Source organism: Labrus bergylta, chromosome 6 (genome assembly GCF_963930695.1).
Source record: "Labrus bergylta chromosome 6, fLabBer1.1, whole genome shotgun sequence".
Classification (NCBI taxonomy): Eukaryota; Metazoa; Chordata; class Actinopteri; order Labriformes; family Labridae; genus Labrus; species Labrus bergylta.
The window spans coordinates 8255150-8272858 of record NC_089200.1 but is presented as its reverse complement, the minus strand read 5'-3'; the positions used below and the strand labels follow the sequence as shown (position 1 = coordinate 8272858).

Genomic DNA, 17709 nt, shown 5'->3' with positions numbered 1-17709 from the left:
GGGAAGTGTACAGAGTGTGGAGTTCTTCATGCTGGACAAAGAAGAGCCGGCTCCAGAGCTGATTGCCGCCACAGTGGAGAGCTTCTACTCAAGAATAATTATATCCAAAGATGCTTCCCCTTCATTCACCTCAGGTGAATGTAGCCTTGGCCAGGAGGAGTTGATGTTACAGCCAAAACCAGCTTAAAATGAAGTCGGAAAAACATCAGTGATGAACGTATAAGACGTACGAGGCAGCAAAGGTATATTCCAAAACAGTTTAATTCATGGATACACCACCACATTATCTCTTGTAAACTAAAAGTGGTACTGAATATGGATAGAGAAATATATCACTGTCCTAATTCGTGCCAATATAACTTATCGCATCCCCACAGTGGCGCTTATGACATTAGTGAAAGTAACGTAAACAAAGGTAATTGGGGTAAAATTTCACCTGAACCTTTTGCAGTTTCTTTGTTTGTTTTTAACAGTCCATTTGCTTTATAAGGTTAAACATTACACCATGAGTACTTCACTGTTAGAAGTAGATACTGTATGAATATATCGCATCTCATCATGAGTTCACCTGGTACTTATTGTATACACTTGTATATCCTTAAATGGGTTTTTCATAAAAGACGCACCTTATCAAAGACTGAAAGGGAAAGTCTGCAGTCCTATTTCTTGTGCAGGTCCAGGAGCTGACAGAGGTGTGACATCAGGGACTTGAGATTCTCCACCTCTTTGGAATCATAATTATCCTCCTTAAAAGGAACAAAAATAAAACATAGGTCAGGGTAGGCTATAGGGCTGCGCAAGTAAGTGCAGTTACATCGTTATTCCAATGAGGGGATTTGCAACAATCACAGAATTTATCGTAAGAAAATTTCATTCATGCAGACAAGCAATGCTTTCTCACTCAGCATGTGTACATTTTACTGTGATTGGTTCGGATCAGACTGCAGACTATGTGGTTATATGTCAGTTGCATGCAAAGGCTGCACTATCATCCAGAGCCCGACCGATAAATCAGCCAGCCAATAATATCTACGGATATTATCATATCCAGGCACTATCTGTTAAGAACAGGCTGTTTCTGTGTCCGTAGCTGACCACGCCCCTATCTGAAACAGGATGTGGTTCTTTGTGTGGACTTTCTCGCTTCATGCCTGTTTTTTTTACCGTGAGAAGGCAGACTCTGAGGGTAGAACAAACATCTAGCTGCAGTAACCCCTGTAGAGCAGGCAAAAGCCATTTTGGTGCCCTAGGCAAGATTTCAGCGATGCCCCTTATATTGCAGATAGTTTGACCACCAAAGACAATATTCATAGACTGGCATACATCTTTATATTTAACAGAATTTATTTATTTTAATAATAAAAAAATACTTATAAACAAACATGAGCAAAATGGTAATAACTGTAATATTTCTTATAAATAAATACAAATAACTAGTGTAACAGAACAAACAATTTCAAACAGTACAGGGGGCAGAAATGGTCACAGACAGCCCATGGATTAACTGATTGCATCTGGAGAGAGAAGATGAGCATTTGGGTATTAGCCTCCCAACCTTATTTTACCCAATATCACTTCTGAGATTGCACAGATTGTGTAATTTGAAGTTGCCTCATCTGTTGCCTTGACCCAGTTTCTCTTAAGCCTGATTAACCATCTGCTTTGAAAGTCAATATATGACTCAATCAGTCAATTAATTAAGACAGAGGAGGAGTAGGCAGTGACATAAGTCTGAGGCATCTACTGAATGAAGAATGAAGCATAAGTAGAGTGAAAGTTAAAATTTTCATCAGGAACAAGAATGGTTTATATTCTTTGGCAAATTTTTCTGTTTTCCCTTAAACTTCGGGTTAGATAAGATGGGAAGTCCTCACTTTATCTCTAACAGTGAGGACGGAAAGAAAAGCATTCATTGCACATTATGTTCCCCAAAATATTCAGTCTGCTGAATAGTGTTACCAAGGACAAAATAGATGTCCTTGTAAAGAATATTTTCAACAGGTTTTTCTTAAATGTGGTCATTGAGTTGTCTTTAAATGCACCTATTGTCATGGCTCTCTCACTCTGTGGCTCCCTCGTGATTGAGGTTCATTCCTTTCACCTGCTCAAACCTGCACACCAGCTCTCCATCTCCTCATCACCTCAGCAGTATATATACCCCGGCTCTCCATCCACTCATCGCCGGATCGTTGTGTCAACTACTGCGGTAGACTACGGCGCAGGCTAATTGCTAGTTTTGTTTATGAGTCTCATCCAGTTTTTTCCTTTGCTTCAGGATCACCATTTCACCCTCCTGCCTTCCTGCTCAGCCATCTACCTCAACCTGCTCTCTGGACTCAAAACTGCTCAGCCACACTCACACCCCTACTCTGGTCTGTTCAGCCTTCATCCACTTCACTCTGCTGACCTCCAGAATCTTCAACCCATCTTCATCTCCATTTGCCACAATATTCCTCATTACCAATCAACCCCTCTGTTTATGGGTCCTAAATTCACTGGTCGTAACACCTATATCTCTCTACAAGAATTTTTTTTTTTTTTTTTTTTTTTTTTTTGCAAATTAAAATGTATCTGATCCCCACTTGAATGAAAACAAACCTCAACAGTTTTACATGGATTAAATTGCAATTATTGTTGCAAAAGATGCAACAATGCAAATTGCCAATTATGTAAAGGCAGTCCCAAAGACACTAACAAGCAGACATGCATCAGGTTCGATCAGGGCGGCTGTGCCTCAGTGGTAGAGTTTGTCGTCTTTCAACCGAAGGCCGGGGGTTTGATCCTCAGCTCCTGCAGCCATATGTCCATCTGCTCTGGGACAAAAACTCCCCCCAAGTTGATCCTGCTGCTTCATCTGTGGCGCATAGGACTAGATGCTGGCCACTATATACAGCAGCCTCTGCCATCAGTGTGTGAATATGTAGGTGTGACATGCTGTGTAAAAGGGCTTTGAGTAGTCGGAAGACTAGGAAAGTGCTATACAAGCTCAAATACATTTCCATATGTGGGGACTTCAAACAGGCTTAAAAATGCGTTTCTGTTTTCTAAGCTCATAATCAACACTTTTGGTTATACCTGTCAACAGCGTTCCTTCGAATGTTACTGAAGCCATTAACATCAGAAAATGTAATCATTAAATTAGCAACATTGTGCATCCTGTATCACTTTGCGAAACCACTGAGTGGTTCAGTCCTGGAGGGACTATCTGATAACTGTGAAGATGTTGAAATAAAGGAATGGAGAGTTAGCTCACTGCTTTGTGTGTTTGATCATCTCTATTCTCCTGATAAGGTCACCCTTCAGGATTATTTTTAATTTGGATTCTTTAAGCGTCTTTGTGGCAAATATAATGTTCTTTTAAAGGGATAGTTTGGTATGTTTGAAGTGGGGTTGTATGAGGTAATTTTCAATAGTCTGTTAGCCACAGGAGATGTTGGTCAGCATGGCCCCCAGAGTGCAGGCACAGGAGCTATACGCTATTATGGCTTTAGCTTCAAGATTCAAAAAACTTGATTTTCTATCACATAGTGACAGAAAATTAGACATCAGACTGAAACGACAAGATGTTAAAGAAAGAAATGGCACCACATATGTCGATGTTTTTTCTCACATTGTGGATTGTTTTCAATGAGTCTGCCTAACTTTTTTTATTTGGACGGTCACTATATTTGATAACCATTTTATGAGAAGATTGCTCCCTTAACAGCTCAGTGAATGATGAATCATCACCGTGATAAAACATGTCAACAACAGCGCCAACAAATCCAAGGCAATAAGAAGATAAAACTGACACCACAGTTAGATGAATCCCTTCATCCCAGCACTCTTTATTATCAAAACTCATCAAGACAATAAACCAGGGATCCAGACGTGCAGCCCCGGGGATGTATGTACGGGGCTAATAGGAGTGGTTGCATGGTTACGTGTTAGCATTTTGTAGCTTTTGCCAGTGCATGTGTTAGTGTGTACGTGCTTCCCTGCACGCCTGATCACATTTGATCACCAGAATGTCCTGTCAGGTTTTAATTATCTGGTCTCTCAGTGGCTCTGTGTTGGAAAAGCAGGAGAGAACATTGAGCTGTAAGCAGGTTAATGTCAAATAAAGCTCTCATAAGACCCTGGAGCCTGAGACTGTGCAGAGTCTGGCTAATATCACAGCTGTGGGCAAAGACTACCACACAAACACACAAGCATCATATTATATGGAGCCTACAGAAGATGCTGTGGATGTTTTTTTTTTTTCTTCTACGAAGTGAAATGTTGTGTTATCATTATCCTGTGTGGTACACGGCACTTTGTTTTTATTTTTTACACACAATCACAGGTTAGTTTTTAAAGACCTTTTGAAACTGGATCTTAGCAAATGTCATAACAGTGGTGGAGCTAAAATCCAATTTATAACAGACAGAATCACTTTCGGTGAAGCATCCAAAAGGGGTTCGATTGAACATAACTTCCCTAATGGAGATCTTAGTCACGACTTCAATACATCATGTGGTCAAAGAGCATTGGTTCTCAACCTGGGGCCCAGCCGAAGATCTCAAGATGGAGCCAAATATGACGCCCTCTTCAAAATTCAAAAGACAGCACCTCTGTCCTCGATTGGCAGGGACATCTTACATTTCAGACTTAAAAAAAAAATTGGTGTGATGGCCTAAGCCTGAAATGAAGACACTGAAAATGAATTTGTTAACTGAAATGTTTTCATTGGACGAATGGTTGTGTAGAAACTGGACTAACACACACAGATTCCTGGATTTATTGATAGATTTAAAGTCTATATGGGAAAATACTGGTGTTATAGCTTATATTGAAAGTGTAGAGGTTTTGTCCCACATCTAGCTGCTGCCCTGCTCACAGAGATTTAGTTTAGATGACAGTTTATCTTAAGCACACTTGCTCTTGTGCATTTATCATTTTCTGCAGGCTCCTGTGTTTTAGCTGCAGAATTAAATCAAGCTGATGCTCAGATTCAGTATGTGAGAGAGTGTGCACACATGATGTGCACGTTTCTGCCTTTCTAAAACATGATTCAGGGCTCCTTCCAACTATATTTTAAACTTGTTCTGTGCAGCAGAGCAGGCAAAAAGAAAAAAACATTAACTAACTGTTTCTCTAGCCTCCGTAAATCGAGGTGTGCCGATGAATAAATCCAAGCTTTTAATTTACTGAACTGTGCGTCACAGTCCTAAAATGTGTGTCCTTAAAAAGGCATGGTGTCAGGCTGTGAGCATGAATACAGCTGCAATAAAAAAGCCTTTTCTTCTTGGTCCTGGAGTCTAAATAAATCACATCACAAGCTGGATTAAATGTTAGTCTTAGATTAGGAAATTTAAAACAACACAGAAATATTTGTAAGTGGGAATCAACCACATAAACTGTATGTATGCTATGCTGTATTAAACATCAGTGCTGATGGAGTGTTCTGATTGGACCAGAGGCATTCCATAAGTGCTGATATAGAAAACAACTTGACTGGGACTTTTCACGATATGTATCACTCCACCCCAGCAACTCACCTCTTTACAGCAGACCGTTTGTCCTGATTAATGAAGCTGGTTTCTCTGAATCACCAAACAGACTTGTATTTAACTCCCTGCATTATAAATTAAAACACACAAATACATGTACACAAAACTAAGTGGCTGGCCTGTGGTAACCAAGGACACAATCAAATTAGCAAGTGTGCAGGAGAATGTTTGGGTTGCTTGGCAACAGGTCATTTTCAGTTAAGATGTGGAAATAGTTAATTTAATGCTAACCTGTCAAAATCCTTTCGATGCGGTGGGCTCTGCCCGCTGCTCATGAACCCATTCGTTGTCTATGTGTTGTGCAGCGTGAGGCATCATGTGCGGAAGTTAAAACATTTTAAACTTGGCCACAGCACTCCATAACGACACCTCGGCTCAACCAATAGGAGGGAAGATTAGGTAACGACGAATGGTTTTCCACTTTCTTGAGCTTTAGTTTAAAGGCCTACCTGGACATCGGCAAGAGTGCTCTTCAATCGATCTTGTTTGAAAAGACATTTTTAATCAGTTTAACGTTTATTGAAAAAGGCAGCAGAAATGTGTGTCTTTGTGAAGCGGTCGTTATAAAGCTGCAGCTCCTCAACGAGACAAAACTCCCAAATCCTGTCGTACCCTGAAGAATGAACACAAACCCTATTACCCAAATGAAATGAACTTTTTTTTTACCCTTTCTATCCCCACTAATGTGTACTTACTGGGGAAAGAAACAAAATTTGGCACCATATAAATCTCCTTAGCTTGATTCTTACAGGACTCAAAAAACAAAGATGTGCAAAGTCACAATTTAAAATATTTAAGTTACTTAACTAGTTATTTAACTCTTGTACGGTTTCTAAATTGCAAAATACATTTACTGGCACGGAGGTCCATTGCAAGTTAGACGGTGTCCAGGCTTCGACATATTTTAAGGCAAGAGCAAAGTATTTATTAAGAGCTGAAAGTTCTACCATAAGCCTGATAAATACAGCCTGAATAGTTGATTTTTAACTTAAGTCCTGCCTCTGATTAGGCAAATAGCCAATCTTAGATTTAGAATTTGGGTTGACACATCGGCTGGCCAATCAGATTGTAAGGGGGGCCCATGCCACCCATCTATCTCCCTGCTCTCAGATCTTTCGTGCAATAACGCTGTTAAAATCCACTCAACTAATTTAAATCTTAGTATTGAATATTGAAATTATCCCTGCCTATTGCAACCATGCCCTGATCTAAATGTATTTTGTAGGGTTCATACTCCATTGCTAAAGTGTGCTTTTCCTTCTTTCTTTACAAATTTGGCAGCATGATCTGATGGTCCAATAAATTCAAACAAGACAGGGCAACCAAAACCAACAATCTATGAAAACCTGCAGGTACGCATGTGGAGGTTTTTAAGAGGCCAAGTTGATGAATCTTGATCCAGTTCAGCCTCAAAGACCTGCTTAGCATGGCTTCAAACTCTTGATGAGATGAACATAAAAAGTTCAGATTATCCAAAAACGTCACTTTATTCAAGAATTGTCACAGACGTAATATAAATATGACAATGACATAATCATTTTATAAATATCCACATACAATCACGTTTACTCTTTAGGATACATTTTGATGTAACATATCAGAGTGCAAGGACATTTAAATATACTCAATAAAGAAATGTTAACATTCGACAGAAGTTGTATTGCATGAAAATGAGAAAATAACAATCTGCTCAATTTTTTTGTGAGCATCCACATATGAAAGTGTCCCAATCGGATTTGAAAAGATCAGATTCCATGTGACTTGGGCTGTTCACACTGTCGTAAAAGACGTAACTTGTAATTTAGAGGTAATTATCTCGTTAATCCAGAAAAACAGAGCAGAATTCATTTCCTCAGGTGAATGCAAAATGCTTCTGTGTTCTCCTGCATACATAACAGAGAGAGAGAAAACTTGATATTTAACTTCGTGTTGGACACTTTTACAGTCTCTCAAAACAAGATGTACTCCCATGAGGGATGTTATGAAAGAGTGGGGAGTACAGCAGCTTTATATAGATTTTTGTTGTAAGTATAAAGATAACCTGGCCGTGCCTCCACAGGCAGGTTGTGTATAAATATAAGTAAAAATAAATAAATTATAAGCAAAGCTGACATTTCAACATGTTCTGTATCCTAAAGGATTGATATTAAAACTTCAACCACTCACTATACACCTTTGACTTTAAAATACCTGACCCAATGTTGATGCAATACTGAGTTACATTAAAGTGCGCTAATAAGCGGACATGTATTGTTCACAGCAAACCTCGATATAACACTGGACACAAACACACTGTTCACCACCGTCTACCCTCTCCATCATCGCCATCTTTGGCACCTTCGTCCAGTCGTCTCTGTTCACGTCCACTTTAAGCACCTCCTGCTACGGCCTGCCTGTTCTCTGCAGAGTCACAATTTTTCTTCTCCTTCTTCTCCTCAGTAGCAGCTTTCCGTGTCTGACACAGATCTCTCATCAGTTGAGAGTTTAGGAAGCGCCTGTACGAGTCTTTCTCCATCAAGGTGTAGATCATCTTCTGAGCTTCGACGAAACAAGACGGGCAGGCGTTCTCCAACTTCTGCTTCGTTAAGTCTCGAGTCGCAGCGTCCAAGTTTACCTTTGATTATAAAGAATAAAAGTATGAGCAAGTTAAGATACTGGAATAATACTGCTTCTAATTATATATTGGCCGGAAGATGTTTTTTGACAAACATTGTTGATGAATGTACAGACTGTTCTAGGGAATTCTGGCATTTTCTTTCATCTAAAGGCTAAATGACTTATTTCTGGGTCTGAATGTTAATAATGTGTGGTGGCTGAGAAGTGCAAACGAAATACAATATCAGTGTGAAACACTTTCACTAAGGACAAAACAGATTTACAAGATGTGGAACACTTTCACCAGTCCCGATACAAATTTACAAACGACAAAATCTTTCCAGAAAGGGAATGTACCAAATGCTTTAAGTGATTGAGTGAGCAGTCAGTTAGTCTGTTTTGGCGGAAAGACTGAGCAAAATGTTTTATACAGACCGACTGATGTTTTGTGTTTTTGTTTTTTTTTCCATTTTGTGGAACCCACCTGAGACAGTTGAGCCAATTTTACTTTTCATGTGAAAAGTCTCTGAAATTTTGAAGGACACGGAGCAGACTGAAAAGGTTCCCTTATTCCTCCCCATCTCGTCCTTTTTTTTCCAATTCCAGAGACCATCCAGACAAAAAGCAAAATCATGTTTACTGTCTCAGGTGAGTTCCACAAAAAGGACGAAACATCATTCGCTGTTCTGCCACTTGTAAATTTGTCTCTGTGTTCGTATTAGTCTTTTGCATCTTTTACATTTGTTTTCTAAAATGTTAACTAGTTTTGTCCTTGGTTACTGTATTTTGCTTTTGTAATTTGGTTTAATAAGATGTCAAATGTTTTTCTCATCTCATCTCTGTAAACTTGTTTCACATTTCCCAGCCACTGTAATTGAGAGTTATATGCAGTCATGATTAGGTTTACAAGAAGTGATTTACGAGCCTCAAATGATATGTTATGTTAGCCTCTCTCTGAATGAATTTCATTTCTCCAGTGTAATGTTTCAAATTAAAATCATTACCTCATTGGGAGCGTCTGCCTTGACAAACTGCTGATAGATCTGCTTGGCTCTTGTTGTAAATTTTGATGGATCAGTGTTCTTGTAGCCCTCGCAGGCGACCCAGAAGTCCATGTTCTCCTGACTGAACTCTGACCTCAGGAAGCTGGTGAAGACTGAGCGACCCACTGAGACACACAGAAAAAGAAACATGTTTTTGTTTAATTCAAAATGCACTTTACAAACTCATATCTGCAAGTGTGAAGCTAATGGTAACACACAATGCCGAGGCTTATTTATGCGCCTTTTGAATTCTGCAAAAGAAATGAGTCTATGAATGCATTGGTATTTTATTGCTTAATGTGATGACATTTCTTGGCCCTTACACACACTCCCATCCTGTCATTTAAGATGCAGATGATAAGTGTTTTTTGTTTTTTTTTAATAACTGGAGCTTAATGAAAGAGCAGATGAGAGCCTCTATGGAAGTTATATAGTTTTATCTAAGTGATTAACGTCTGCAGAAGACAGATGCAGGGAGACCAAGATAAACAAGCCAAGATCAGATCCAATGAGAACTGACAGATGGAGACGGGAAAGAAGATGGAGTTCAGTGCAGGAGGTCATGGAACGGAGCGGGTCAGAACTCAGCTGCTTCCCTCAAGGCCATTGCTCCCCTTCAGTGTCCGTGACTCACACAGCGCAATTCCACAGAGCTTTTATATATATATATATAAAGCCATACACAAACAAACACACACACACACACACACACACTCTCTGCACAGGTCAGCACGCCCTGAGGGGCCGATGAGTAGTGCCTTGAGACACGTAGCAGAGGACCAGAGCCTGAGAATGCCTCTAAGGGCTTGTGGGTTTGTATATAGAGCAACATTTCCACCAACACTCCAGATGAGTTCATCATACATTAGCATTAGGGCTGTCAAACGTCTTGAATCCTGATTAATCTTTGAATTGCGTTTTAAATTCCATTATTTTGCGTTTCAGAGCAGTTTCTTTTATTTAGAACTTTTCGTCTTAAGCTAAGGGTACTTTATTCCCTGTTTGGATATAAAAAAAATTATGAATGAATGTCCGGTGGTTATGACATTAATTCAACCGTGGAAAAAGGGAACCCATTACAGTAAATGAAAACAGCGAAAGTAAAATGTTTGATGTCACACTCTGGGAGTTTATTAAAGTGTAACGAGTCATTCAAAGAAGCAGTGGTGTCTTTTTTTTTTTTCATCACTGTGACTACACGGAGACACTTCGATAGCTTACCTACGGTGCATGAAAAGGGACAAAATAAAACTTGATTCATGCAATTAAAAAAAATTGAATGCATTAATTTCAGGCTTTGATTGAATCACGATGAAGGAGTTAACACTGATCATTTTGTTCATGTTGAAGAAAGATATCGATCCTGCCAATAGAACCACACCATTCTTTTGAATATGCCGGCAACACTTGATGAGGTCCCTCGAGCAAAGACTGGGAACTTCAAGGTGCAGATTAAACATTGGAGTCCAATGGTTGGTCAACAGAATCCTGATGAGTTTGAGTCCAGAATCAGACTCAAACCCGCTATTCTTTAATTTCCCAGTGCCGTTATTTAATTTGGAAAATGCCAACGCAAACTTTCCGCAGAATCAATTTATCAAGGGACTAGAGCACAAAGATTCAACTTAATTAGCACATCTGTTATATATGTTTTATTTTATATATTTCATTTTGTGCCTTGAAGAAAGAAGATAAGCATCATTTTCAAGATTGCCAAATCTTTCCCGGCAGCCACTTAGCCAGGAATGTGAAGGTCAGGGCATGGCCTGAAAATATTCCCATGATCGGAGCCCATGTCACATGAGGATAATAATATTAAGCTTTGAGTGTCTCAATTTTCAGAAATCATGAGAGAGACTCCGCTGGGGAATCGATGACTCAAACATCTGCATTCTGACAAAGTCCTTTGGGTTTAATATGGATCTTGGACACCAGATTGTTGGCCTAGTTCTACTCTAATAGGTGTATCAGTTTCTAATTGAAAAACAGAGACTTACGTTCACTGCTCATTACGTTGCTGAACGATTCCTTCCATTTCTCCCCTTCAGCTGCAGAAGGAACCCTGAAACATAGTTAAAAAAATAGCATTTTAAGAGGCTGATTAAATGTGTATTCTGGATGTTTTTCGAGTTTTGCTCCAATTGTAAATTTGGCATCAAACCTTCAATGGAGCATACTCTCTTAATGAGCTTGAATAAGGTCACTCAATAAGACTTCTCTAATGCCTGTTCTCTAGGCCAGTCGGTCAGTCGTCAGAAGGTTTTCCTTTTGTTCTAAATCTGCACAGCTAACGCAGACTCCAGCTGCATCAATACACTGATCAATAACGGCTGCAAATCGAATCACATGCACACAATGTGCGTCATCTGACATTGACACAGAAAAAAAAGGGCTGCAGCACAATGATGCTGTCATTAAAGGACACAATCCCCAAACAAATGATATTAAATCCTGCAACAAAACATCCAGTGATTCAAAACACATCAGTAGTTTAGATCAACAGTTTGATGCTTTTTCCTCTCCTGACCTGCGTCAACTTTTATGTTTTATGTCGACAGAGTCTTAAGGTTCAAGTTCAGAGTCACCGGGGGTTGAGGTCAAAGCTATGTTGCAAATCATTTTTGTTTTTAGCAGAAGCGGTTTACAGAGCAAGGTACGTCCGGGAGTAAATACAACACAAGCAAGTCTTTAAATCTGATTGGACCCAGGTGCTGACAGGAAGTGCTCAGAGGCAAAGCACAGTTTTTATATATGTATATGTATACTGTATATATATGTATATGTATACTGTATATATAGTCATCATCATGAAAAACATGGACAGCTTCTCATGAGAATTCTAATCAGCAACAACGCCATCGTAAATATCATCATCATCATTGTCAGTCCCATCACTAACATTAAGTGCGTAGGTGTTCATGAAAGAGGTGGGTCTTTAGCTTTTCCGAAAGGTGGAAAAGGACTCTGCAGATCGGATGCCGGTGGGTTATTCATTCCACCACTGGGGGACTACATGAGGTCATTAATACGATGCAAAAAATAAACTGGATCCAATTGGAACCAAGACAACTAAAATGCATGAAGTTCAAAGCATTCATTGAGAGACGTGTTTACATGATATATAAAAAGCTGTTCTTTTCAGCCTTCAGGGGAACTTAAGATTAATTCCACGGACTCATCAGGGTTGAAACCAAATCTGATTTGAACTTTTACTGGAACTGAACTAATACAAAAGATATTTTTTTATCATTTTATAAAAATTAAAGGATCACGTTGCACAATGAAAAACACTTTTATGGCTATAACAGTAAAATGTTGTGAAGTGAGAATGTTTTCTGTATGAGTTGTGACAGCTGGATAGCTCCTGTCATACGTTAAACAAATACGACCATGCACTATGTCATTTAAGTCATCGCAAATTGGATAGCCATTCACTGTAATTCTGTCCTTGACATTTTTAATAAGTGAATGGTACAGTTATGTTTATTATTTTTGCTAAGGAAAAAAAGTCATTCTTGGATCCATTTCGATTCAAGGTGAATAAAACACATTCACTTCAATTAAAACTACCATCAAACTCAAATGTTTTAGCCTTTAACAGGACTTATTCAAGACAGCAGTTGAATGATTGAGCACCTCATAATAAAGCAGTGTTTCTAATTTTATAAAGAAGTTAATTTAACGTCATACTGGATGTTGACAAAACCTTGTTCATCTTGTTTTCTCATCTAGTGCTTCAAGAAAGATATTAAATCTATGATTTTCATTCACTGCAAATAACAACAGCCACTCCAAAGTGACATGCACACAGAAGGCTTTGCTTCAACGATAATTCTCCTACACGTTGGATGTGAAAAATGATCAATCAGATACCTTACAACAACATCCACATATTCAACTTTCTCTGACCTCTTCGCAGCAGCAGCAGCAGCAGCATTGGCAGTCTTCTCCTTTGTCTGTTTCTGATCCAGCAAGAAGCTGATTTTGTGCTTGATGTCTTTGGCACTGTGGGGGAGAGGGGGGGGGGGGTGAAGATGAGAGGACAGTGAGTGAGAATGCATCAGAGAACATTGCAGTTTGTTTGGAGTAAAAATATTGGCACAAAGACACGCTCGTAAGACGATCTGCTTCATGTAAACAACCCAATTTTGTTTACTACATATCACCGTCTGAAGCTTTATTACTGGTTTGAAATAGCAAGTGTTTGAAATGTGAAGCCTAACCTTCTTTAATCTCTTAACATATACAAGTTTACTGAAGCAGCAGGAATATAATACCCCTTTTAGCTACATCTCTTACCTTTTCAAGCATGTTGCAGGAAGTGTGGCAAGTCCTTTACACATGGTTCAACGCTAAAGATCCAAAGTCAGCTCTGGAGCTGTAAAAGGTGACAGAGATGGCTGGGGTGCGATTTCAAGCTGCAGAGTTTTTATAGCAGTTCCTGCTGTATTAAACAGCAGGCTGCGAATGTCTCCACCCACCAGCAGCGGTTACAATGACACAAAACGGACCAATCACACCAGAGAGGGAGAGAGGGAAATGAACAGCAAGGGAGGGAGAGAAGTCAGGGAACATTTTCGAGCAGATGGGATCAAGCAGAAGGTGTTTTTCTCTGGAGGGGATTGCGATTTAAGGAGCTATGAAGTCATCCCTCTACAGAAGAGACAAAGTTCCATGGTATACATTTAGATTAAAAAGAAATCAGCAAAATCCGTTTTTTTTATAGTAAAAGTATCCTTAAACCATACAAATATGCATTAATAACAGCCAGTATAGCCTGAAATAGCCACTTCTAGAAACTTATATTTGCAGGTTTCCTTCTTCCACTGTCCATGCTGGTTAGTGTGTATTTACTTGGGGCTGTACAACTATGTACAGGCAAAAGAGCCAGCACATAGAGCCGGCTCATCACTAGTTGAAGGACTGTGAAGATTGACATTGACAAAGAACTGCTGTACATGTTGCTTGGATCTTCTCCTTCACCTTGGCTTTAAAGAACAAACTGATGTAACATCTGCGGCCTCAGCCCCAGGTAATAAATACATGAGGTTGAGCCATGCAGGCAATCAGATTCAACTTCAAAGTTTGGCAACCCTTTGACAAATGCATGCATGAAATAAAACATCTCCTCCTTCTTCACATCTCTCTTTCTCCCTCCTGGTACCTTCTTAACATATGACATCATACCTTAATCTGCAGCCTTGAACATATTTTCTTTATCTGAAACCTAAAAGCAGCTTGTATTCTTTCCCTGATAGTCTAAGAGCACTTGAAGCGAAAACATACCTTTGTGATTTGTAACCAGCATGTGTAGGCCTTTAGAAGTCAGAGGGCTGCCAGAGGTTCCCTTTGTTAAGAAAAAGATTGAACGCAAACAGTTTGGTACGAATTCACTGCAATCACAGCTGAGGTCATGATGGTTTCTAGCATGATGGCATTTGATGGATGCTCCGTCTACGGATAAATGTGCTGGCTCCCCATCATCTTCTGACAAGCACTTTAACTTGTTCAGAAATGCACTTTCATACAAAAACAACTTCACATGCGAAATAACACAAAGATCACCCCGTCTTTTACAGAAGGCTTTCAAAGCTAAATGTTGTGCATTAGCGGGGGGAAAAAAAATATATATATATTCCAAGAAAGCGTGGTGTTTTGTGGATGACATTCAATCTTTTTCTTTTTTTAAATTAAGGATTAAATGTCTGTGCCGCAAATGTTCAAAGCTGAATTGTACAACTTCTGAAACTTAAGTAGTACAAATGTTAACATGTTGTTCTTCACCACGTCTTCTCTCCTAACTTTTCAAACTCAGCAGCTTGGGTTTTGTGGCAACGAGCTTCAGAATATGACACTCTGGGCATGACTCAATATTTTCTTTTGCAACTACCGGGTTGTGCCTTTATTTCACAGGACAGGCCAGTGGATAGAGTACGAAGTCCCGCTGACATCCAGCTTTTAGTGCACACCCCAATTGGCAGGTAACAATGCCCTATGTGTTAGCACAGTAAGGGCATTTGATTTATCTATGGGTTCAATTATGATTTAGCGTCTTTTGAACTTGTGTTATCCATGTCTTCTGTCGATAGTTTGACAGGAGAAGGGAGACGTAAGGGATGTAAGTGTGTTACTAGGCAACAATGTTCATGTTCATCCAATGGGCATGGTAAGACCGGGCGCAGCTACCGTTCTTTCCTTTGTTCTTTGCTGTAGGCTTTGGGTATAAATTAGAGTCTGGAAGTTTGTTACAGTTAATGCCAATGTAAGAGATAAGATTTATTTTACACCCAGCTGGTGCGCTCGCTCCTGGCTGGTTTTATACTTTTTAAGGTAATTTTCTGTATTTTACTCACTCAACTTTTCTTACTGTAACAAAAAATAACATAGAAGCTAGAAGACATCATCTGAAGGTTATGCATATTTCTTTTGCTTGTCACAGACCAAGCTGCTGTTTTTGATGACTCTGTTTGAGAACATGATGTTTTATAAGTAAAGAAAAGAGACCTTAACAAATCATGAATCCTTAAATGCCACTAGACTTAAAACATCATTGAAAAAGAACTCCTTTCATGGATAAGTAATGATTTTCATACCATCATATCACAACAATGTATGCACATTTCTTCCTTTTCTTTTTTCTCAAAGATTGACTTAGTATATATAGAATTTCTATAGTTTCCAATAGCTGATGAGTATTTGCCGCAGCAGACTAAAACTGCAGCCATACATGGATTGCGCTCTTACAATCTAGCTAGGTCTATTCTGTTTCTGTCATCAAGGGGTTCATTATAACTGTTGTATCACAACCTCCTGCAGCTCACCAGCGTTCACTCAAGCAGCAGGATATGATTACTGTACAGCACCGGAGGCTGAGCTTTATGCTGCAGCATTGTGATGATGGCTCTGTAATGTTCCTGGTTCATACACATCCCAACTGAGAAGCCAGCACCGTCTCTCAGCAGGCCTTTTCATCCAGAGCCGTATCTAATCACGAGCCGCAGCAGCTATATACACAGAGATATAAAGGAGTTGGGTAAGACCTGTTGATAGACAGAACTAACTTGGCAGACGCTAAATTAAAGAGATAAAAGACAGATAGCAGGGAGGGAAGAATAGAAGTTTGTATTAAAAATGGTCACAGCAATTGTGACATTAGAAATTACCATTTTTATTATTTTGGACCCATGTAGAGTCCATTTCTAGCTTTCAGTCATATGACTGGCGCAGAATGCTGACAAATACAAAAAAAAGGCTTAGCAAAGTGTAAATTTCCTTCTCTTCAAAATGACCAATGATTATATCACCTGACTACTAACAAACAAACAATATTAACATAAACTACAATTTTTGGGGACTCGCAACTCTTATACAGCACTATGGACACTATTTCAATCAATAAAAACAGCAAAGTTATGTCTATAGCTTAATTTTGGTGGTTTGATGATGAAGCTAAGGCAGGCCTTAAACCTCCTGGCAAACAGCTATACCACACCCACCTGTCAGTCAACTCAACCCCGCCCCTTATTTTGCATAAATTTGAGCCTAAATATTATCAAAACGGATGACTTATACAGAAATTCATCCCCCCTCATACAGTGTGTACAGATAAATGAATGAGCTATCCAGACCCAAATCATCTTTTAAACCAGGCTACAAACATTAAGTTTAATGTTTAATTCTCAGCAGTTTAATTCTGCTGTAAAGATGGGCAGTTTAACATGGGATATTTAGTATGGGACTTCCTGGGCTATTACAGCCAGCTTCTAGTGGACACTCGAGGTAATGCGTTTTCTTTGCACTTCCCCATTGGCTAAGATTATAGCTGTCTGCTGATAATGAGAATGAACCCTGTGTTTGGTGTGCTTATACTTCATATAGATTAAGAGAGAAAATCCCTCTTTTATATTTTTCTGCTGGAGGATTTCAGCATATTGTGTTTCTACTGCAAAAAAAAACCACAGCTGGACAAAACAAGGCTGAGACTAGCAATTTTGCAAGTGACATGGGAGTCCAAAGGCAATCATTAGTGTGTGTGTATTTAATGACATTTACTTTAACACTGATGGCTCCAAAGGTTAAGAGGAGCCAAGGCAGCATTAAGGGCGGTGGATATGGACCCTCATAAACCACAGCAGATGACAGTGAATGGCTTTGTTAAGCGGTGTTGTCACTATAATTTATGCCTTTAACGCATCTCCTCATCCCCGCTGATCTCACATCTCCTCAGAGGAGGGACGACATTGCCTTTCATTGGACTTCTCTGACGGTTAGAGAAGAATAATTACATCTCTCGTACAATCGAGGGCTGCATCTGTCCTGAGTGTGCTGGTTATATCTGTCAGGCATGATTGTGCAATTTAAGGAGCGTCAGGCTTGGCTTGTTTACTGTGCTTCATTTACAATGAACCTTTGATAAAAAAAAAAACAACAACAACAGATAAACAATGTATGGAAAGTTCACAGTCTTATTCTGACCTGCAGTTGATAATAGGTTGGTGAGTTCCAACCACTTCTCAATTATGACTCATCAGGTAGTTGGA

At 39.4% G+C, this 17709-nt stretch overlaps 1 protein-coding gene across 1 annotated transcript; it reads right to left on the bottom strand.

The window, feature by feature from the left end:
* Positions 1–6999: 6999 nt before the first annotated feature.
* Positions 7000–13637, bottom strand: rgs4 (regulator of G protein signaling 4). Its single transcript, XM_020633751.3, has 5 exons — positions 13469–13637; positions 13079–13174; positions 11167–11231; positions 9131–9294; positions 7000–8145 (listed from the first exon to the last, which is right to left on the bottom strand). The coding sequence occupies exons 1-5, from the start codon at positions 13510–13512 to the stop codon at positions 7900–7902; spliced, it is 615 nt and encodes a 204-aa protein (XP_020489407.2). The 5' UTR covers positions 13513–13637; the 3' UTR covers positions 7000–7899.
* Between the last annotated feature and the right edge of the window lie 4072 nt (positions 13638–17709).

Excerpts from the sequence above, each read along its gene's own strand:
- rgs4 (XM_020633751.3), bottom strand. The coding sequence starts at position 13,512 with ATGTGTAAAGGACTTGCCACACTTCCTGCAACATGCTTGAAAAG. Across the intron at positions 13,175-13,468 it reads CCTGCAACATGCTTGAAAAG|TGCCAAAGACATCAAGCACA; the intron begins GTAAGAGATGTA and ends TCTCCCCCACAG. Across the intron at positions 8,146-9,130 it reads AGGCAGACGCTCCCAATGAG|GTAAACTTGGACGCTGCGAC; the intron begins GTAATGATTTTA and ends TTATAATCAAAG.